At 51.5% G+C, this 23,374-nt stretch overlaps 3 protein-coding genes across 3 annotated transcripts; 2 read left to right on the forward strand and 1 right to left on the reverse strand.

Moving 5' to 3' along the window:
• Positions 1 to 1,819: 1,819 nt before the first annotated feature.
• Positions 1,820 to 10,668, forward strand: TDRD6 (tudor domain containing 6; the record flags this gene model as incomplete). Its single annotated transcript, XM_079550413.1, has 5 exons — positions 1,820 to 6,563; positions 7,238 to 7,356; positions 8,507 to 8,596; positions 9,463 to 9,520; positions 10,607 to 10,668. 5 exons carry the CDS (start codon positions 1,820 to 1,822, stop codon positions 10,666 to 10,668), a joined length of 5,073 nt encoding a protein of 1,690 aa, XP_079406539.1.
• A 2,336-nt stretch (positions 10,669 to 13,004) lies between these two features.
• On the reverse strand, positions 13,005 to 22,436 carry PLA2G7 (phospholipase A2 group VII; the record flags this gene model as incomplete). The annotated part of the gene is made up of 11 exons (XM_079550220.1): positions 13,005 to 13,102; positions 13,688 to 13,836; positions 14,699 to 14,872; positions 15,234 to 15,325; positions 15,574 to 15,687; positions 17,329 to 17,476; positions 17,919 to 17,987; positions 18,671 to 18,764; positions 18,927 to 19,077; positions 20,338 to 20,462; positions 22,382 to 22,436. The coding sequence occupies 11 exons, from the start codon at positions 22,434 to 22,436 to the stop codon at positions 13,005 to 13,007; spliced, it is 1,269 nt and encodes a 422-aa protein (XP_079406346.1).
• IMP3 (IMP U3 small nucleolar ribonucleoprotein 3) lies at positions 20,741 to 21,475 on the forward strand (the record flags this gene model as incomplete). The annotated part of the gene is made up of 1 exon (XM_079549979.1): positions 20,741 to 21,475. The coding sequence occupies one exon, from the start codon at positions 20,741 to 20,743 to the stop codon at positions 21,296 to 21,298; it is 558 nt and encodes a 185-aa protein (XP_079406105.1). The 3' UTR covers positions 21,299 to 21,475.
• Positions 22,437 to 23,374: the final 938 nt, after the last annotated feature.

Below are 23,374 nucleotides of genomic sequence, written 5' to 3' on the forward strand. Positions count from 1 at the left end.
AGGATTTTGTACTGGGGGTGGCAGCTAAGCACCTGCAGTGTTTGAAGAGCAGCCCTGTGGGCAGCCCAGGGGGAGGCAACCTGGCTCCCTGCCTGGCCAGCTGCAAACTCTGCAAAAATCAATACATTCTAATTATTAAGCCCTTATTGCTACGGTGTTGGTCAGATATTCTCATAATCACACACAGGATTGTATTCAATGACGTATTTAGAGCCAATATTCAATCAACTGATTAGAGCCAAAATCAAATCTTGGCTCTAAAATGTGTTTTAAGATGGAATTATACAATGTCTATAATACTTGTCATGCCCAATGCTATGGGGAAGGATTACATGCACTACCAAGCAGCTTTGAGTTTCAGATTGACAGTCAGTTATTACAAAATTACATCCCTTGTTTTCTGTGCTGCCCTGCCTGCAAGCCCCGAGCGAGAGCAGATGAAGATTTTGGTTGGATATCAGGGAGAAGTTCTTTACTACGAGAGTGGTGAAACAGGTTGCCCAAGGAGGCTGTGGATGCCCCATCCCTGCAGGCATTCAAGGCCAGGCTGGATGTGGGTCTGGGCAGCCTGGGCTGCTGGTTGGCGACCTGCACACAGCAGGGGTTGGAGCTGGATGGGTGTTGTGGGCCTTTGCAACCCAGCCTGTCCTGTGATTCTGTGGTTCTACCAAGTTGAGCAGTGTGTCATTAAAGTGTGAGCAGGCTCCCTGGCCACCGGTATTCTGGCTTACAGACAGATCAGAAGGCTCTGCAGTGTTTGTTCTTTTTAACATTACAAAACCATGTCAATATTTACAAAACAAAGAACAGGAAAGCCAAATTTCCCTTCCCTCAGGCAACCCCACCCGGCCCGTCCTGTTTCCTATCTTTATTGACCAGTTCTGTGCCGAGCTCTGCTGCCGTAAGGGTCACTTCGGAAGCCTCTGAGCATATTCAGTGTAAGAAATTAGGGCTGTACGGATTGCTTTGCTTCCTTCCCTTTGGAGAAAAGCTGCAGGGAAGGAGCAGCGCCTGCCTTCGGGGAGACAGTGCTGAACGAGAGCCAGTTTGGAGAGAAAAGTGTAAGTAAAGTCCCGGCGCAGGGAGGTGCAGTGAGTGCAAGCAGGGCTGTGCTGTGGGCGCTGCGACACCTGGGGGCAGCGGGCCGTGCTGTGCCGGCTTGGAAGGGAGGGCTCTGGTCGTTCATTCTTATGCAGCTTATAGCAGTCAGAGAGCCCTAAAGGAGCATCCCTTCCTGCTCAGCCTCGGAGCTGCCCCTCTCAGCTTCCAGCTGTCCCTAGAGACACAGCCGGTCTGTGAGAGCGGGGACACGCGGCCCACAGTGCCGCCAAGCGCGGCGCCCACCTTCGCTGCGGCCAGACGTTCTCAGAGGCGGCGCGCGTGCCCCCTGCCGGCAGCGCCCCGAACTGCAGGCCGCGCCGAGGGAGCGCCAGAGCGCCTTCCGGCCCGCCCTGACACCGCCGGTCCGCCAGCCAATAGCCGCCAAGCCCCGCTCCTATGTCCCGCCCCCGGCGCCCTCTCGGCCAATGGCGGCGAAGCGCGCTCGGGAGGCTCTGCCCCGCGCCGTGCCGTTACCGCACAGCCGGCGTGGGGCGGCCCGTGCGCGGCGAAGGGGGGCCGAGCCGGTTCGGCGCGCCCCGACGGTAACTCGCGTATTTACGGAGCTGCGTACACCTGCCGTAACGGGACGGCGCCGCTCCTCCTCCTCCTCCTGCTGCTCCGCCCCTCCGGGGCCGCCCATGGGCTCACCTGCTGCCCGGTCGCCGTCCGCCGCGCCGCTGCACGCTCGGAGAGGCGGCCACCGTCTACGCGGGGCGCGATGGGCTCCGTGCCGGAGCTGCCCGGCCCCGGGGCCGCCGTCTCGCTGCAGGTCCGGGCCGTGGACGTGCGACCGACGGCGCCCGTGGTGCGGCTGTGGGGTGCGCTGGGTGAGCGCCGCGCGGAGCGCGTCTGGCCGTGCGCCGACATCCGGGCGGCCGCGGGGAGCGAGCGTGGAGCCGGACGGCCGGCGGGAGGCGCGGAGCTTCGCGCCGGGGAGCTGGGGCTGGTGGAGCTGGCCGGGCTGTGGCACCGCTGCCGGGTGCTGAGCCTCCGCGGCCGCGGCCGCCGCGTGTTCCTGCTCGACGAGGGTCGTGCGGTGACGGTGTCCGCCGAGTACCTGGCGCGGGGCGGCCCGGAGCTGTTCGGTCCGCCGCCCGAGGCGCTGGGCTGCGTGGTGGCCGATCTGGTGCCGCCCGAGAGCCCCGCGGCCGGAGCGTGCGGAGACGCGTCGAGCTCCGCCTGGACGGAGGAGGCGATGGAGCTGCTGCGCTGCCTGCACGGCAAGGAGCTGCCCGGCATCGTGCGGGAGCTGCTGGTGCCGCAGCGGCTGCTGGTGCTGGAGCTGCCCCTGCTCGTGGCTCAGATGCGGCGGCTGGGCCTGGCCGGGCACGCGTCTCCCGGCGCCTTCGGCCAGCTGCTCCGGCGCTGCCTGCCGCTCGAGGCCGAAAGCGGCGCCTCCCCTGCCCACCTGTGCGATGGCGAAGGAGAGCCGGCGGCCCCGTGCGGGCGGAGCTACGTGGAAATGAGGCCCGGTCCCTCCTACGGGGGTCAGCTGGAAGTGGGATGCACGGTCGATGTGGTTGTAACGTGTGCTGAGAGCCCCGGTTATTTCTGGTGCCAGTTGAAGAAGTGCAGCGAGTTCACTGCGTTGATGGCTGAAATCCAGGAGTACTGTGAGAGCGCGTCCCAGCCGCACACCCGGCCGCAGTCGGCATGTTTGGCCCGGTACTCAGAGGACAAACGGTGGTACAGGGCTTTAATTGTCAGCGATGTCAGTCCTGCGGGGGAAGTAGAGGTCATGTATGTGGACTACGGCAACAGGGAGCTGGTGTCCCTAACGAGTCTCCGCTCCATTAATGAGCGCTTCCTCGAGCTGAAGGCCCAGGCCTTCAGGTGCAGCCTTTACAACCTAATCCACCCTAATGGTCCAGACCCGTTTGTTTGGGATGAAGCTGCGATCCTGGCTTTCCAGGAGTTTGTCGATGCCTCCTCAAATCAGTTTGAACTGCAATGTACCATATTTGCCTTGGCTTCGAGGAACAACAGGGAGCTGTTCAACATCGTCGATTTAATGACGCCTTTCCAGAGCGCATCCCAATTTCTGACAGACAGAGGTGTGGCCAAACGTCTGCCGCCTCAAACGCCTCTGGCAGCCTCCGTTCAACTGCATTCTTTCTATTATTCCATGCACGAGATCAAAATCGGGAGTGAAGAAGATGTTTTTATTACGCACGTTGATGATCCTCAGACATTTTACTGCCAACTTGAAAGGTGTGCGAATGTCCTGTTGCAGCTCAGTGAAAACGTTTCTCGTCTCAGAGGAACGATGTCAGGCTTAGAAACCTGGCAGAGGTTTGGTGAGCTGTGTCTCGCCAGGTATACTGACAGCCACTGGTACCGGGGGGTCCTTACAAAAACCAAACCCACCAAGGAAGTCTTTTTTGTGGATTTTGGGAACACAGAGACCATTGAAGAAGATCATCTGCTTCCTATACCGGGTGATGCTCATGATATCTTGCTTTTGCCAATGCAGGCCATAAAGTGTTCCTTGGCTGACGTACCTGATGTTCCCCAGGAAGCTACAGCGTGGTTTAAGCAAGCTGTCCTTGAAAGGCAATTAAAAGCAATTGTTGTAGCAAAAGAATCTGATGGTAAACTGTTGATTGAGCTGTTTGATGGTAACATGCAAATCAATGCAAAATTGAAGGAGGAGTTCAGATTAAGAAACAATGCAGAAGTGTGTAGGTGTGTAAGGAGTACAGCTCTGTACTCTAGTATGGATATGGAAAAGAGGAATGGGGATGCACACTCTCCTCCAAATGCAGGAGAAAGTGAAAACTGCAGACCTGAAGCCCAAGGAGGAGAGAGGAGTAGCAAAATGCAGGTCAAAGAAAAAGATGTAAACCTTCTCCAGCCTGCTGCAAAGAGAGAATGGGCTGCTGGGTTACTGGCATCTGAGGGGAAGGTCAGCAGTAAGAAAGATGCTCTGTTAAATAAGGTGGAGGAAATGCAGTCTCTGCTCTCTGCCGAGATGGATGCAGAGTCGGATAATAAATGTGACACTGAAGGCAGCTGTGTGCTGCTGAAGCGTGTAACTGATCTGCCACAGCAGAGCGTGCTGCCGGCTCTCACAGCGTTGGCATATGTCTCCTATGTAAATAATCCTTTAGATTTTTATGTTCAACTGGCAAGCGATGAGGCTCAACTTCACAGCATTTCAGAACGCTTAAAGGATGAAATGCTAGCAAAGATCCCCTGCGGGCTGCTCTTGCAAGCTGGGGACTTAATCTGTGCTCTGTATTCAGACGACAGCCTGTGGTACCGGGCTGTGGTAAAAGAGAAGGCTTCTGACCATTTGATTAGCGTCCGATATATTGATTATGGTAATACTTCAGTAGTTGATGTTGATCAAGTGCGCAGGCTCCCTGAAGACTTAGAATCTATTCCAGCAATAGGCATTCACTGCTTCCTAGGTGGGCTTAAATGCAAAACGAGTACAGGCTGGGCAGAGAAAGCAGCTCCTTGCTTCACGAAGAGGGTAAGTGAGGCTCTGCTAACATGTGAATTTGTGGAGGAGGTTGATGGTAAATGGGGAGTTATTCTGAGTGATGATCAAGGTGAAATAACAGTGGATTTAGTGGATGAAAGATCTTATTCAAATGGAATGCTTGATAGAAGTGATGTGATAAATACGTGTGAGCCTTCGTCTCCTGGGGCGCAAAATGAAGCTTCCTGTGACTGTACATCACTTACCTGGAAGTTCCCCGAGGCAGGCCAGACTGTAAATGTTTATATCACGGTGGTGAATGGTCCAGACTATTTTTGGAGTTGCAGTGCTGATGAAAAAAACATGACCTACATAGAGGAAAAAATAAAGGAAGCCGAAAACCTTGGACTAAACTCTATGGACAGCTGCATTAAAAGTGGTGATATTTGCCTAGCAAAGTACAGCGAAGATGGCAAGTTCTACAGAGCTAAGGTCAGCAGCGTGAAGGGCAACGATGTAGCTGTTATCCATGTGGACTATGGAAGTGAGGAGACTGTTAGCTTGGAGATGCTCAAAGCAATTCCAGGTGAATTGCTTCAGGTGCCTAATCAAGCATTTGCTTGCTGTCTGTCAGGTTTCAGTCCCTCAGAGGGCTCGTGGCTTAGTGAAGCCAAAGACAAGTTTTATGATATGACTGTAGAGCTCCTACTAGAAGCTGAAGTTCTTGGAACCCAGGAGAATAAAGCTTTTGAAGTCCCTCTGTGTGCTGTCAAACTGGAGTCTCCTGGGAGGAATATTAATGAAGAGATGAAATCTTTTTGGAAGGCTGATATGGGAAGTGGTCACAAAGATATTCCAGACCCTGAGGGTTCCTTAGAAGGAAACAGAAGTTCAAACAGTGATGCGGGTCTTTGTCTCAAAAGAGAAACTGCTACTGGTGGATTAGCTCAAGAAGTGAAGGAAAGTGCTTTGCTTTGTTCCCAGTGCTCCTCGGGTGAACCTTGTGGGTGTTCAGGTGGGTCTGAAGCAAAAGTGTCTGCTGAGTCTCGGGAGGTGGCTGGTGGATGTGAAACAGCTGAGCATCGAAGCAGCTTTGAGAAAGAGACTGCTCCACTGGAAGATGAGAGCAGTAGCAAAGTATTATTAGAGCCAAGAGGAAGCTGCAGTCTTCACAGTTTGGGAGGTGGAATGAAATCTGCACTACAAGAGCCACCTGAATTACTGTTTCTGCAGGATGCTGAGGTGAAGGCAGAAGGCGAGGCAGCCAGCCCTCTGCCAGGAAATGAAGAAGAGCTGGTGGGATGGCTCCAGGTAGAGCCTTCGATGGGTGATACAACAGAGGCACTGATCGAACTAGTTGAATTGCAAATGCACACTTCTTATGATGACTTGAAAGAGTTGATACTGGAGCTGGAGGAAATAGCAGCGCTGCCCTCAGTCACTGATGAGATGAAGGAAGCACTTGAAACAGAGGCACTTGGAATGCAGACTGCTTCAGGCAGTGAAGCGAGAGAGAAAGCGCTGGAAGTACATGAGCCCCTGCTCCTGTGTGAGGAGATGGGGCACTCAGCACTCCTGCAGTCTGGAACCTTGCCTTCGCTTAGTGAGGGAGAGAGCTCAATGCCCTCTGTTAGTGATGCAGGGAAGACAGCAGAGCTGTTTCCTTCTGATACTCTGCCTCTGAGGCAGACTGCAGAGGTGCTGGAATTGAATTGCTCTGGGGTTCATGGAGCAGAAGCTGTGCAAGAAGAATGGATGGAAGTAGAGCCTCCCCTCATGCTGCCTTCATCTGATGGTAGACCTGAGGAACAACCAAAGGCCCCTGATATGCTGGCAGCAGTAAGTGCCGAGATTGATCAGCTTCTGCATTTGCACAAGAAAGATGACTGTTATGTGAAAGAATGGACGCAGCAAGACATGGAGGAGTTGTTCAAAGAATGTGGAAGCACTCCTACACACATGCAGTCTTCAGACTGTAAACCTAGCGAAGAAGCAGGAAAAAAGCAAAGTGATAACATGGCTGACTATAGTGCAGGTAGAGTATCTGATTTTCAGGGGCTAAGTAATCAAAATATTCATTTAAACATGAAAATAGCTTTCCTATAGAAGTCTGATTTATTCCCTAATAAGCTGTGAGGACTTTATGTTAGTGGTAACTTCAGATGGGTTGTGGAAAGCAGAATGTTTAGTATCTCATAGGTAACACAGCAGTCAGTCTTTAAGAGGTTGATGTAACAACCTCTAAACAAGAATACATTTTCAAGGCTGTTCAGTATAACAGATTGCTGGCTTCCAATTACTTATTAATGAAGTAATTAATTCATAAGTAATAATTAGTAATTATTAAGTAAGTAATTAACTAGTTTGGAGGGCTGCTGGGGGACTGTGGGGCAGTAGTGAGGGAGCTGAGTCTTTTGATTTGCTTTCCTTCTCCATTCATACGTCACAAGGAGGGCAGCTGGAGGTTGGATGTCAGGGGAAGTTGTGTGCTGTGAGAGTGGTGAGGTGCTGGAACAGCTGCCCAGAGAGGCTGTGATGCCCCGTCCATCCCTGGAGGTGTTCAAGGCCAGGTTGGATGGGGCCCTGGGCAGCCTGGGCTGCTGTGAAATGGGGAGGTTGGTGGCCCTGCATGGCACAGGGGGGTTGGAGCTTTGTGATCCTTGGAGTCCCTTCCAACCCAAACCATTCTGTGGTTCTGTGATGTTGCAGGATGCAGTGGATATACTTGTAAGCTGAAGGGCTTTGCTGTTGGCTCCAAGTGTGTGGTGTGGACATCTCAGCAGTGGTGCGAGGCTCTCATTTTGGAGGTATCTGAGAAGGGCACCAGGGTAAGTATGACTGAATGCTCCTTGCTGTAGTTGTTAAGGCATGGTCCTTCTTTTGTCTTATGCCAAACTTTTCAGAAGTCTGCTGCAGGAAAAAAAACCCACTTAGTAATACAAAGTGTGATTCTGGGCTTCTAGGCTGGATAGAAACAGCCATCTCATCCTGAATGGATGCTCTCTGAGTACTTGATATTGCCTTCACAATCTTTCTCACCTTCATGGTCTGTGAGGACAGAAAGATGTGTCCCTGGTTTCTGGGATGTTTCCTGGTGTAGTTCTGTGATGTTGGGATTGCAACTTAGTATTTAGCTTTGAAGCTGTGTTACCATTAAATGCTCATGGAACTTGGCATCTTTTTACTGATTCTTTAAGGAATTAGTGTTAAAACGGTGAAGACTTGGAAAGAAATTGAAATTGTAGCATGTATTATGACTGACATACAACTACTCTTACTGTGTGAAATAGGCATCTTGGCTGGGTGTATGGCTGGTGGGAGTTGACGTGAACACTGCGTTACAACAGACAGGGCTGCCTTGTGCTACTGTTCTTAAAGCTGGAGTCAGTTTGTCAATGGGTTGTGATTCTTCCTCCAGTTTGGGGTGTGTGTGTTTGTACAGACATGTCTATACATACACAGACATCGTATATCTATAAAAGTTCCTTGAACTGTAATTTGCAATTGCAAATTCAAGTGATTATTTCATGACAGTAACTCTGAAAGGCTGAATGCTTGAGGTTGTAGAAGCCAAGACCATCGCTAGTAAATTCCTTAGCTATCTGAGGCTGATCCAGCTGCTTGTAGGTGATGAATGTCAGATTATAGGGTGGCATCTCTTTCAATCTGCCTCCTGCTGGCTCTGATTGATGCTTTCCAGCCTTTCTCTCTCACAATACCTGGATTAGCATCCGAGGAGAGGTTTGAGCTAGGGTGCTGTAGAGGGAACCAAATGTGACGTACTTCAACAGTGAATCTAATTTTAACAAAGAAATCAATAGTGATAGTCAGGTTTATTAGTGGCTAGTTATATCTTGCTTAGAAGATCCAGATGGAAAGCATTGTAGGAGGTGAGGAATCCTCAGCTGTGTTTTTTCTACTGCTGTGTTTTCTTTGAATGTATTCTCAGGCTGCACATAGTTGGCTCTGTCCATACAGGTACTGAATCTCTGCAGTGGCAGTGAGGAGATTGTAGATCCTGAGAACGTCTGGAACGTTATTCCCAGCTGGGCTGGCAGATCACCTGGGGTATGGTGCTCCTTGTCCTGTCACTGCACACCACCAACAAGAGCCTGGCCTCATCCATTTCTCTCCACCTGCCTTTAGATATTTATAAACATTGATCAGACCCCTCCTCAGCCCTCTTTTCCCCAGGCTGAACAGCCCCAGGTCACTCAGCCTTTCCTCATACAGGAGATGCTCCATGCCCTTCATCATCTTTGTGGCCCTCCGCTGGACTCCTTCTAGGAGATCCCTGTCTTTTTGGAACTGGGGAGCCCAGAACTGGGCACAGTGGTCTAAATGTGGCCAAACAGAACAGAGGGGGAGGATCACCTCCCTCGACCTGCAGGCCATGCTCTGTTCATCAAAGGATGCCACTGGCCTTCTTGGCCCCAGGGCACACTGCTACCTCGTGGACAGCCTGTTGTCCACCAGGACACCCAGGTCCTTCTGGAGAGCAGAGCTCCTCTCCAGCAGGTCAGTCTCTGACCTGCTCCTAATCATGGTAGCATAGCATGTAATTGGTAGGTAATGGAAAATACTTATATTGCTAACTAATTAGGTAAATGGTAAAGTTTTCTACAACTTCAGGTAGCACCAACCAATGAAAAACTCATATCTGGAACTCAGAACTGAGGTTTTCAGCTGTGCTACTGATGATGATAGCCCAATGAATGTTTAGTTGATCATTCATATGTAGTTTTTGCATCAAATTAAAAATGAGCAGAAGATATCTATAATGACTTAAGGGTGAGGGGCAGTGGGGGGAAGCAGTGCCAGAGTGTCCAGCAAGACTGATGTAAAAAGTAAATCTAATTCTACAAGAAACATGGAAGAATGGAGAATATTTTGGCAGTTGTGCAGACTTCCTAACAGAATCCCCTTCTGTTTAGAGAACTACTCATGTGACAGAAGATGTGCTGTCCCTGCCAGAGGAATCTTTACTTCAAGGTAAGACTGCCTTGAGCACCTCAAAGAGGTTGGATGCTCAGGGACTGGATGCTTTCTAATTCTAGTAAATGCTCATACATCTTTGATTTTACTGAGAAATTTTGCAGTGAAATACCTGTTCTGTTTACCACAGGACGTAGGACAGGTTCTTCTAATCATGCACAGTTGCTGTAATCTATGGGAACTGTAGAGCAGTTCTGGTTGAAAGGAGTTCTTGAAAGGCCTTTGTTTTCCTGTGCCTGCTCAAAGCAGTGTCAAATAGATCAGGCTGCTTAGGGCCTTCTGTTCAGGTCTGGATTGATCCAAGGATGGAGTCTGCAGAAGCTCTCTGAGCAACCTGTGTTTCACCCATGGGAAACTGTATTTCAGTACAGTGCTGAATGGACTTGTCTGTGAGTAGCAAACAGTGAAGCCTGCAGCAGTGCTATGTTAGGCAAGAAGGGATTTGAGAGAACTTGATTAGAAAGTTGGACTGGTGAACCTTCAAATCGGTCCATTCTCATTTGCACCATGCAAACGCAGGCTTACCCTCTTGCTGTCTCTGGTGTGATATGCTTACAGTTCTCACGGCTTCATTTAAGTGTTCTTTTTCCTCCGGGGCCGGTAATTATTACTGTCCAAATTTCTCTCTCAATTCTTGAGTACTTTGATGGTCTCCAATCAGTATGTCCTCTTAGCAAGAGCTGAGTTAGCGTTAGTGAAGGCCGCACGGCCACGTGTGGTGGAACTGGAGCGTGATGCACACCTGTGCAATTGGCTGGAAGGGCACTTGGAGTAGGAGGGAGCTGATGGACAGGGTGCAGAAGCTCCAACGGTGGCTGCTGATGCACCCAGTGAGGGCTGGAGTGGCTTTGAACTTAAACCTGTGCTCTGAGAGCACTGTTCCTGATCTGCTTGAACACTTCAGTTGTTGGAGATGAATTGTCGTTACACTGAACTTTTCCTAAGTGTAGTCTTTTGGTGTGGTCCAACAAGCTGATAATGTTTGGTCTGAAGGCTTGTAGGTGATTGTGATTTCAAATAATGCATTTATACATGTTTATGGGAACGTCTTCGTACATCTGATCTGTTTTTTCTTCTCCATAGAAGAGCAAAGTGGCTGCAGTTCAGCTAGATCTGAAGATCCTCATGTTCTCCAGCCTTTCTGAGAAAGAACTTATTTACCACATGAGGTGTAATAAGTCTCTGCATGCACATCCATTCCCACAAAAATGGGTTTTTATAGGAAATATACAGCCAACGCACTTGGGTGTTCTACACAACTGAGCAGATGCCTGGTACTGCCACACCTCCTTGTCATGAACAGTGGCTGGTGGGAGACTGGTGCTGTCTGTTGGGCGTTTTAAAATTGTGCCTTAATCAAACAGTGTGCCTCTTGACAGGCATCCCTTACTGAATGCTGGTGTGGCACTAACTTATGCCTAGCTGATAGTGGGTTCTTGATGAAGAGCTTCCTGTGAGCTGCTGTGGTGATATCTGCTGTTGCATTGGTTTGGTTTTGTTTCTTTAGGTTTAGAAAAATTCAGAGTATTTTTGAGGGAAGTTTTTTCCTCTGTAGCGAAATGAAGTTGTTCAGGGCTGAAGCCTTGCATTTTGTGTCATTGCAAAGCAATTAAGAAGCTGGAATAAAGCTTGTGCTGGCAAATGCTGTTTAGTGCTTTCTTTTCCAATGGCCAAATACTGTGTGTGCCAAGGATATTTGTTCACCTGTACCACACTCAGATGCAGCTATGCACGTCCTGCAGTTCATGGTTCTGCTTTGACCCCCAGGTAGTTCTCTAGAGCACTGTGAGCCACGCTGAGCCTTTTGAACCACTACACCATTGGTACAAAACAGAGCTTGTATCACAGAATCACAGAATTGTAGGGGTTGGAAGGGACCTCCAGAGCTCATCGAGTCCAACCCCCTGCCAAAGCAGGTTCCCTACAGCAGGTCGCACAGGTCGGCATCCAGGCAGGTCTTGAACATCTCCAGAGAAGGAGACTCCCCCACCTCCCTGGGCAGCCTGTTCCAGTGCTCCGTCACCTCACTGTCAAGAAGTTCTTGTGCACATTGGTGCAGAACTTCCTATGCTGCAGTTTCTGGCTGTTTCCCCTTGTCCTGTCTCCACTCACCACTGAAAAGAGTCCGGCCTCGCCATTCTGCCCCCCACACCTCAGATATTTAGAGCTTGTACTCTTAGCACAGCCTTAATGGCACTAACTGAACATGAGGCCTTTCCTCCAGCTGTGATGATCCAGCAGGATGGCTCCCATAAGGAGGTAAGGACTTCTACAGCTAGCTGCAGCTTACTGTGCATTTCAGTTTGGTCATGTTTGTTCTCCATGCTTCTGGATAGCATAGTTTCTTCAGTCTCTTTGGAGGTTGCCACAATGACTTACAAACACCAGGTGTTGTAATGGGCTTTCTGAGTGTTGCAGGAGATCTCAAGCATTAGTGCTGGCTCAGTAAGAGAAACACATGCATGTTGATGCTCTTGGTAGAGACAAGACACAGTAGTAGGCTGTAAAGAATTTAATTCTGAAAAACAGACTGCAGCTGTCACTGCAATCTCATGTTAAGATCAGACTTATATAAAATACTTAATTAGTGTTAACTGCTCTGCCTGCATCTTGTTTGCACCCTTATTTTGGAACAAACAGCTTACAGTCAGTAGTAGTCAGTCCCCCTCTATGAGTCCTTCCTTGTAGCAGCTCCAGGCAGTTTTGCTCTGGAAAGCAGAGCTGCATTTGGCCATTCACAGCCCACTGTATCTGCTGGCACCTGAACAAAGGTGAACATATGGAGGGTGTTGCAACTGTGTGAGCCACCACTGCAATCAAACACTGGTTGTGTCCCCCTTTTTAAAGGGAGCAAGTAGCAGCAGTGTGCATCTATTCCAGTGTAATCAGCAGCAGTACCAGTGATGGCAGTGATACAGGGAGTGATAGGGGAAGCCCTGCTGTAAAAGCTCTGCCTTGGGGGAACTATGCTTGCTATGAGGGACCTTCTCAGCAGCTTTTGGAGTGGAGCCACCTGGGAGTGTGGAGCATGAACACAAAAAGGAGTAAGTTCAGATGAGAAGCGGTTCCTGGAGCACAACTGAAATACTCTTACATAGTTTAACAAATTAAGGAGCTCTTTCTTACATGGCAAAAAAACAACCCCCAAACTTGCTGGGTGCTGCTGACTGACAAAACTGGGTAGTTGGATTCCTTGGAGCTTAATTTATCTCTGCAAAGTAGATTCTAAGTCGGAAATTGCCATCAAGTGATTCCTCATGCCAACTGCCTGCAAAGCAAGAGCTGCCCTGTTACAGTATTTCAGAGAATCCCACTAACTCCTCTGAACTTAAAATCTTTCCCTGTTGTGATTTTGTTGTTGTTGTTGTTGTTTCACACCCCAAAAGCTGTGTAGGAGGCCAGTGCTATCTCAGCTCCAAGCAATATGGGCCAACAGTGGTGTCCTGATGAATGTGGCCTTTGCAGTACTTCCTTGTATCCCTTATTCAGCCGGAGATAAGTCAATGTTGGTACCAGAAATAACATTGGGTCCTATGCCATCCACAAGTGAATCCCACTTATCAAAATCTCTCTTAAGACCTGTAAAATGGGGGAAAGAAAACCCAAATGATAATGAGTTACACAGATCTAGACTGTCACTATACTGAAAAACGACACAGGAGATGAATCCCAGCATGGCCTGGGTTGCAAAGGCCCACGGCGCTCCTCCAGTCCCAACCCCTGCTGTGTGCAGGTCACCAACCAGCAGCCCAGGCTGCCCAGAGCCACATCCAGCCTGGCCTTGAATGCCTGCAGGGATGGGGCATCCACAGCCTCCTTGGGCAACCTGTGCCAGTGCCTCACCACCCTCTGGCTCAAAAACTTCCTCCTCATATCCAACCCAAACCTCCCCTGTCTCACTTTAAAACCATTCCCCTGGTCCAGTTTGGGAAAGTAGGGAGTGCAGTTGTGCACACCAGCACAAGGGCACTGAAATGTAAATGTTCTTCCTCTGAGTTGCTTAAGTTATAAAAATAACAGAGCTCGAGGAAAAGTCTGTGGTATTTTTCTGCTCAGACTTTTATGAGGCTCTCACTTTTGATCTCGTACTGAACAGCGGTTATTAAATAAAAGCTTCATAGGAATTGAGGTTTGATTCACACTTTGATATAAACTGACACTTACTCAGATGTTTCTGCAGGAAGGCTAATGAAGCGTGATTGCATATATCAATAGCTTCATTTGGATCTATTTCTCCTTTTAACCTGAAAAACTTTCCAATGATTTCTCCACTCACAAAAGTAAAATCAGGAAAGCTCTGATGTACCGATCCCCTGCAAAGAGAAATGAGCAACAGGTTTGTAAGAACCACAGAATAGCTCAGGTTGGAAAAGACCTTAAAGATCACTGATTCCAGCCACAACCCAGCCATCCTACCCCAACCCTAACAGCCCTCTGCTAAATCATGGCCCTGAGCACCACATCAAACGGTTTGAAACACAGCCAGGGATGGGGACTCAACCCCCCACCACACGCAGGGCCACCAACCTCCCCATTTCACAGCAGCCCAGGCTGCCCAGGGCCCCATCCAACCTGGCCTCCAACACCTCCAGGGATGGACGGGGCATCACAGCCTCTCTGGGCAGCTGTTCCAGCACCTCACCACTCTCACAGCACACAACTTCCCCCTGACATCCAACCTCCAGCTGCCCTCCCTCAACTCCAAACCATTTCCCCTTGTCCTGCTGCCATCTCCCCTTTCCAAGAGCTGACTCCCCTCCTGTATGCAGGCTCCCTTTAGGTACTGCAGGCTGCACTGAGGTCACCCCGCAGCTTCTCTTCTCCATGCTGAACAAGCCCAGCTCCCTCAGCCTGTCTTTGCCGTGGAGGTGCTGCAGCCCCCTGCTCATCTCTGTGGCTCCTCTGGACCCTCTCCAACAGCTCCCTGTCTTTCTTGTACTGGGGCCCCCAGACCTGGACACAGTGCTGCAGATGGGGCCTCATGAGGGCAAAGCAGAGAGGGACGATCACCTCCCTGTCCCTGCTGGCCACCCCTTAATTTAAATGTGAAGCCTTGAGGAAGCAGGGCCTGCCATTCTTGCAGCCACATGCAACTGAACAGCTCCAACATGAGAATAAATTTTGGAAACAAAGACTCGTCTTAGGCTTCAGAAAGGGTGGATCCACGGCACTTACTTGATGGTGATCATTTTCTTGTTTGTATCATTGGAGCTAAGCTTCCTCATCTTTAAGATATTGGAAGCCCACTGGAATTTTTCAGAATTGATGAAGAGCAGTGGTTGCTGCACGCTGCTTTGGTAAGTGTCATCGCCTACTGGGAGCATCCATGCATCAAGGGCAATGCCACACCTGCCAAAAACAGCATCTGGGTGTTATCACAGGCACACAGCTTTGATTTGCAGCAGACATGGGGAAAATCTGAGGATACCGAATAGGTAAACGTTACTGAATCATTTTGTAGCAAAGCGTTTCTTCTCTCAGGGAAGAGGATCCATCCATTATTCTGTTTGCTGGTCTGCCAGCACTCAGGGAATCACAACAAACTATGACAGAGCTATTAAGTTCCACCATATCCCCATAGCTGACTGAAGCATGAGCTGAGAAAATGAGATGTGCCAAGCAGCTGTTCTTCAAGAGCCAGTTAATGGGACCTTAGGTAAGGTGCCCTGCTCAGGTGCCAAGTGTCCCTTCCTTTGTTTTACATACTTACCTAAATCTAATTTCTTTGCTGAGACTCTCAATAACTGTAGCACCACCAAAAGAGTGTCCCATCACAGCTATTCTGCTAGTATCAACAGAATCCTGCCAAAAGAAAGCCAGCTGCTGTAAGAGACTTCTTTTTTTTTCTCAATCTGAAGTGTTTTTTTAAAGCAACAGATCCTCATGAATTTGGAAGAGCACAGTTTCAGCTCCATACAGGTGACCTGAGAACATGTTCATAGATCTACAGTTAGACATTCAGAATAGTCTACAAGCAGTTAGAAATGGCAGAGGGAAACCAGAGCTGTGGCTGGGCATGTAACAGAAGGAAGCTACCAGCTCTCACTCACCTTCAGGCGGTTCCAGTCAAAGTCTGAGTTCAGCACGTTCATCACTTCCTCTCCAGAATTGATTTTTAGAATGAGGTTGAGTGCTTTGATGCACTCCTCTGCTCTCTGCTGTACCTGGGAGACACAGATGGGGCAGAGCAGAGGAATGAATTGGGTGGTATAGGGTATCTGCTGGCTTTGCTGGCCCACTGTTCATTTAGCCTGATACTGTACCTCAGTGGCTGGCACAGTAAGCCCTTACAAACTGAAGGCTGGCTGTGTGAAACAAAAGCCTGAAAAGTTTTGTTCAACATGAAATCTGGATTTTGGAGGCCCAAAAATGCTGAAGCTCTTATGTAGATCCTCCACACACACAGGAATCTGTCCTTATAACACAGGCCAAAAACCATCAACCCCTGCTCTCTGACTTCTCACAGAGGAGGTACAGAGATGTGTAGAGGCTTATGTTACACAACCACAAAAAGGGCTGACTTGTGCCTCTTCCTCATGCTCACTTTGGTAAGCAAACACCATTGCATCACTTTGCTTCATCTCTATAGCTCCGAAGCCATCTTTATGCTGGATATACTCGGAACAGGAAACAGCCTACAAGCCCTTCCTATTTTCAATGCATAAACACTGGTGAAAAACGTATTAAAGCTGTTGCAAATACAGGACTTAAGTGTTCAGTATGGCATGTGGTTTGGATTTTGATATTTTGGTAGAAGAAAAACTTCAAAAAGAACCAAAGAGCAGCAGAGTCTTTGGGAACAACTGACTGCACCAGCCAGCAGGATGTCCTGAGTTTCAAGTAAATCTCCATCTCCTAACTTCTTGACTGGTGAAATACACAGGCAGCAGCTCCTGCAGTTTATTTACAAGCTCCAATGTGATATATTTAGCCCCATTTAGGAGGATGTTGTTATGCACACAGGAAAGCACACTTGTACTGCTGCCCATTTGGCCCAGTGAGATAAACACTTGTCTGGTTGAGTCTGCACAGCGTGGAAGAACACACTCCCACATTTTAAAGGTCAGGTCAGTGCTTGGAAGAGCTTATCTCTACGGCTATAAGGCATCCAGCGTGGATGCTGCTTATCATCAGGAAGTTGCATTCTTTACATTGCATACCCTCAACCACGTAAGCGTGTTGAAGGTGACAAAGCACACATCCCCCTTAAAGCAGAGATGATTCATCTCGCTATCCAGCAATAAACAAGAGCTAAAAGATGGCTAAGGCTGCACACACATCTGAATTCAACTCTGTGTCCCTTAAAGACAAGGCTGAGCAGAGCTGTGCAGAAATGAAGGAGAAGCAGAATATGGAGAGAAACAGAAAGAGGCGAAAGAGCTGACCAGGCATGGCAGCACCACCTCACGAGAAAGCTTTCCTGAAGAAGCAGTTTAGCATAGAAACAGAATGGTTTGAGCAGGAAGGGACCCTGGAGGCCATCAGCGCAGGCCTGCAGCGCACAGCACACCGCAGCTCCTCAGTGCTCAGAGCCCCGTCCCCTGGCCTTGGCTGCGTGCAGGACGGGGCAGCAGCACCTCTGGGCACCCTGTGCAGCGCCTCACCGCCTCACCGCCAGCGGCTCCTTCCTTACATCCAAAGCCTCTCCTTTATATGGAAGAAAGATGTTGGCGTTCCCATCCTCAGCAGTTTTTTGTATATCCACAGAGCCATGGCAGCAGCCTGCAGATGTAGCCTTGCTAGCATTACTCAGTGCTGACCACACAGCTCTCCTGCCCCATGCAGAGCACAGCCCTGGGCTGTACCTGCTTGTGACGCACACAGCGTTCCTCCTCTCCTGCTCTGAGCCTCCTGTAGTAGATCCACTCCTTCTCCACGCTTGATGCAGACTCCTCCTCTGGCTCAGAATCAGCCTTCTGTTTACAGAAATACGTCGCTGAAGCTGATTCATCTCTGAAATAACAGAAGGTTACGTCTGATGTTGCAGCCATTTGGTTTGGGAGCAAGTTCAAAGAAGCCTTAGTTCTGACCTGTCTCAGGAAGTCAAAGCTCCCAACCCTGCCACACACCCCACTGAGTGCAGACAAGACTTTCCAAACAGTGAAGAAACCCCACCAGAACTCCCACCACCATTATGTTCTGTGGCTTCTAACAGTAACAGTGAGAAAAGGAGTGTGCTTAAAGAATGACAAACGATAACTACCCACAACAATTTTCCCTCAAGGCTTCAAATTAATTCCCCTTTGTTCAGCTAGGTGGGAATAGAGCTAGACAAATGGGAAGCTGAAGCTGTTAGTTACTCTTTCAAAAAGAAAAGTTCTTCTATACAACAAGAAGCATTCTATTATGAGCAAGTTTCTTTCTGTCAGGACTCAGTAAGATGCAGTACACACACCTGTGCTCCACAGCTGCCACCAGAAAGCCTTGAGAAGCCATCTCTATGCAGATAGCAGAATAGATGGTCCTGCAATCAAAAGACACTCTGGTGACCACATGGACACAATTGTTTTGGTTGCACAGCTCCTTAAACACTGACTGTGCCACAGACACACCAGCCCCCATTCCCTATTTTGTCTGTTTCAGCCAGCAGGGCAGGCTGCGTGTGTCAGTTCCCAAAGGGTGCTTTTGGTGATTTTTGGTGATTGCTTCTTGGTGCTGCTTTGCTTTTAGTTGTAGCTCATCTTCACAACATCCTTATAGCTCAATAAATACCTACACCTCTAAAATACAATATGGCCAGGGTTGGAAGGGACCTCGAGGATCATGAAGCTCCAACCCCCCGCCACAGGCAGGGCCACCAACCTCCCCATTTCACAGCAGCCCAGGCTGCCCAGGGCCCCATCCAACCTGGCCTCCAACACCTCCAGGGATGGACGGGGCATCACAGCCTCTCTGGGCAGCTGTTCCAGCACCTCACCACTCTCACAATAAAGAAACTTAATGGGGAAACAAACAAAGAAGCCAACCCTGCCTCATTTACAGGCCTTGATTTCAATGGAAGCACACTGATACACAGCATCCTGTTCTTTGCATCGTGTTCAGCCCCATGGGGATCTCACCCCATCCTGAGACCCATTCAGCACCACTCCTGGACACTGACATTACTGTGGATGACCAAAAGAGTTTGCCAACGAGCTGCAGACTTACCGAAAAGCTCCAAGTCCATGGGAAAAAACAAGCAGTGGGTATTTTTCTCCTGGCTTAAAAGCAGCATTTGATTTTGCAGGACAGGTCACTGAACCTACATGAAAATGGAAGCACGTGTCATTACTACTGAAACGAGAAACCTACAGACCCTCACTGTAGGAGAGATCTCAGTAGGCTGCAGACTGCAGGTTTCAAAGAGGTCGTCTGAGAATCAGTCCAATTCTGCAAACACTTTGGGGACCAGAAGCACTCTTACCAACATAATACTGGAAAAGCCTTTCTCCCACGACCCGGTACACATTGAGGAAGTCAGACAGCCCCTGGTAGTACTCTTTATCCGGAATCCACGGCGTCTCTTCAGTGTCTGTGTCGTCGCATGATGGATAATACAGGCGCAAAAAGCTTCCCTGGAATTAGCAGAGGAAAAGGAAGATTGCTGTTCATTGATGTATGGCAAAGAAAAGATTTACGACAGGGAAGGACTTCAGCTGCAGCTCCAGAGAATTCAGAGAATGTTATGAGAAAATTATTGTCCAATATAAGCTAAGCTCTGATGGCAGTGCTGTGTCACCATCCCTCTGCTCCTGCTGTGAACTGCACACCGCAGCACAGAGCTCTGCAAGGAGATCTCCCACAGACACTGCAATCTGCACTCATACTTCCCACTCTGCAATGGGATGTGCAACAAGCACTTTGAACCCACTGTCCTGCTCCACCTGTGCCTTAATCACAGAATCACAGAATGGCCTGGGCTGGAAGGGACCTCAAAGATCATGAAGCTCCAACCCCCCTGTGCCATGCAGGGCCACCAACCTCCCCATTTCACAGCAGCCCAGGCTGCCCAGGGCCCCATCCAACCTGGCCTCCAACACCTCCAGGGATGGACGGGGCATCACAGCCTCTCTGGGCAGCTGTTCCAGCACCTCACCACTCTGTGTGAAAATCTTTCTCCTAAACTTACATCAATTTGTGACACAAAGGCAATGAAGGAAGAAAGCAGCAAAGCTTCAGCCAGACAGGTAATTATATTAATTCAAGCCCAGAGCAGTCGCAGTGAATTTCCCCTGCTGAGCAACTGCTGAACAAAACAGGGGAAAGGTTCATTATCTATCACTAAGAATTGTAACGGTGCTGATTGCTTATCTAAGGAAAAGACGTGGGCTGACTGCAAAGAGAAACCAACCCTTTTTGGTGCTGTAAGAGAAGCCAGTTGGAGCAGAGCAAAACCCATGGCCGAGCTCTGCAAGCGGGTGATACCTCACAAGTGTGGAGAGCAAAACTGCAGAGCAAGATTAAAAAGCAAGAGGAGATGAAACAGAAACTCGTAAGCAAGCCCATCAGCTGGCTACCGCCGTTCCTGTCTTATCGTGCTGTCTTTCTGCCCTACCAACTGCAGAACTGACATCCTGTTCTCCGCGGAGATACCATCTCATGTCTCACGCTCTGTCCCAGCTGAAGCAGCGCACGCCCATCACCCAGCCCCGCCGACCCGCATCGGGACCCTCTTGAGCGCAGCACGCAGAAGGAGCCGCGCGGTCCGCGGAACCCACGCCTAAGGGCTGCCGCTGTCCCACCGTGCCGGGCTGGAAAAGCGCATTCAGGCAGAGCGTGTCCGGCAGCCCCGCACGCAAACCCGGCCGGCCGTTGGGCTCATCCCGGCTCCGTACCTCGGCCGCGTTGCCGGTCATCAGATCCGCGCAGCCCACGGCATGCGGGCCCTTCCCGGCGGGGATCCGATAGCCTTTCTCCGAGCCGCCGCCGCCCATCTCCGCCGCCGCTTTCGCCGATAAACCTGGGGACAAAACACGGCGCATCAGGAGAACCCCGGAGCCGCAGGGACGCGAGGAGCGGAGCGAAGGGAGGTAGGGCGGGCGGGCCCCGGGCGAGCACCCGGCACGGCGCTCGGCCCACCGCGGGGCGGCACCTCGGCGCGGCGCTGCCCGGCTCCGCTCCGCCCGCACCCGCCGCCCGCCGAGCGCCGCCGTCCCCGTTCCGGACCGGGGGAGGCGGGGCGGGCCGCGACCCCGACGCTCCTCCCCGGAAGGGCTCGGCGGCACGGGAGGCGGCAAGATGGTGCGCAAGCTGAAGTACCACGAGCAGAAGCTGCTGCGGCGGCTGGAGCTGGTGAGCTGGGAGGCGGCGCCCGGCAACCTGGCCGAGGTGCGGGCGCTGCGGCGGTACCGCGTGGGGCGGCGCGAGGACTACGCGCGGTACAAGGCGCTGGCCCGGGAGGTGCGCGCCTTGGCGCGGCGGCTGCGCGATCTGGGCCCGGCCAGCGCCGCCTTCCGCGCCCGCTGCGGCGCCGCGCTGCTGGAGAAGCTGTACGCGATGGGGCTCGTGGCCTCGCGGCGCTCCCTGGCCGTGTGCGAGCGCGTGTCCGCCGCCTCGTTCTGCCGCCGCCGCCTGCCCTGCCTGCTGCTGAAGCTGCGCATGGCGCAGAACCTGCGGCACGCCGTCACCTTCGTGGAGCAGGGCCACGTCCGCGTCGGGCCCGAGGTGATCACCGACCCCGCGCTGCTCGTGCCCCGCGCCGTGGAGGACTTCGTCACCTGGGCCGACGCCTCCCGCCTGCGCCTCAAGGTGCTCGACTACAACCAGGAGCGCGACGACTTCGACCTGGCGGCGTAGAGAAGCCGGAGCGGGGCTGAGACGCGCGGGGAGCCCTGCTGAGAGACCGCCGAGCCGTCCTGCGGCCCCCGGAGCCCCCCGGCCCTGACCTGCTCTGCTCCACTCCGCTCTGCCCGGAACGCACACGCGCTGTCTGAGCCCTCGTGGTGAGGCTGCCGGGCTGCCGAGCTCATCCTCTGCCCGCAGCTGTGCGGCTCCTCGCTAAGAGCAGCACTGGAGGAGCTTTGCACGTGGCCAAGCAGCCGCTGTGCTGATGCTGTGGGGCTGCGCGGCAGCACCCCAATGCTGCTCCTCATCACAGTGCCACCCCAGGAAGGTCTGCTTTAACCCGGAGCAGCGAGTCAGCAGGGGAACGCTGTGTGATCAGCAATGGACCAAATACTGGATTTCGGGAATTGTGAGAGTTTGGGCCTCAAATACAACAAACAAAAGCGAACTTGGTTTTCCTGTGAAGCCTCAGAGCTTAGGGCGGGCTGCAGATCAGTGCTGGGCGGCTCTGGGGCTGCTGGGGGTGTTACTCCTCATCCAAGAAAGGCAGAAATAAAAAGTCATGTTTTGGAAGAGCTCTGTGTGGAGTCATATTGCCTTTCCTGTTGGCATAACCCAGTGAGCACCGCTTCTCATCTCACAGAACGGCTTTTTGCCACAGCACCACAAGCAGTCTGCTAGGCTGCATTTGCTCATGGTTTTAGGCTGGAGAAGAGAAGGCTGCAGGGAGACCTCATTGTGGCCTTCCAGAACTTGAAGGGAGTGTGTAAACAGGAGGGGGAACGGCTGTTTGTGAGGGTGGATGGTGATGGGACAAGGGGAATGGCTTTAAAGTGAGACAGGGGAGGTTTGGGTTGGATATGAGGAGGAAGTTTTTCCCCCCAAGGGTGGTGAGGCAGTGGCACAGGTTGCCCAAGGAGGCTGTGGATGCCCCATCCCTGCAGGCATTCAAGGCCAGGCTGGATGTGGCTCTGGGCAGCCTGGGCTGCTGGTTGGCGACCTGCACGCAGCAGGGGGTTGGAGCTGGATGGTCTTTCAGGTCAACCCAGGCCATTCTATGATTCTATGAACAGATGCAGAAAAGACGTTCCTTACCTGAAGCACGACTTTTCATGAACACCTTCCGAGCTCTCGCCCACAGCGATGCCATCGCTTCTTAGGAAGAGCAGAGGGTCCCACAGCAGGGTGCAGGCAGGCAGCAGCTGGCTCACTGCTCTGCTCGGGGGGGTTGGGAATAGCACAGGGCTGCTCCCCAGGAGGTGGAGGCAGGACGGAAACCTGTGGCTCCACACCTCCAGGTCCTTCCGCCCTGAAAGAAACCATTGCGTCCTTTACTTGTGCACCAGGGGTTACCACTGCCAGTGCATCTCTTTGTAATGGTTTTTTTCCTCTGACTGTTCTGTGCTCTGCTTGGAGGAGAGGAGCTGGCCTGGGGACAGCGGGGGGGCTGGAAGGGGAGTCCTTCACACTGAGGTCTTTGTGTCGGGACAACAAGGCTGAGGCTGTCACTGGAATACAAATGTGCTGTGCTCAGCTGCTTTTCCAGTCAACAGAAACTCTGCACGTGGAGGCAGCCTCCAAACCCTGGCATTTCAGTGAGGGTTGACAAGGAGATGTCCCCATCACAGCCCTGTGAGCGCAGGGTGGATTCACACATCCACTGGGTGTGGGGAAAAGCAACCCACAGCTGCAGGGCAGCATTTACCTGAGAGTAAATGGGGCAGCCGACTGCCACTGACAGCTGGAGGCAGAGGGGTGAGCTCTGGTTACTCCTGGAGCTGCCCTGAGGGCACCTGTGTGACCCCTGTGTGAGTCCCAGGGCTGTGTCATGGGGAGTGCTCTGTGCTGCACTCTGCAACCTCTCTTGCCCAGAGAGGCTGTGATGCCCCGTCCATCCCTGGAGGTGTTCAAGGCCAGGTTGGATGGGGCCCTGGGCAGCCTGGGCTGCTATGAAATGGGGAGGTTGGTGGCCCTGCATGGCACAGGGGGGTTGGAGCTTCGTGATCCTTGAGGTCCCTTCCAAACCAAACCATTCTATGATTCTGCGACACTCTACCCCAGATTCTGCCCAGAAGAGCAGGAGGGGGT

Source organism: Tetrao urogallus, assembly GCF_951394365.1.
Source record: "Tetrao urogallus genome assembly, chromosome: 2".
Lineage (NCBI taxonomy): Eukaryota > Metazoa > Chordata > Aves > Galliformes > Phasianidae > Tetrao > Tetrao urogallus.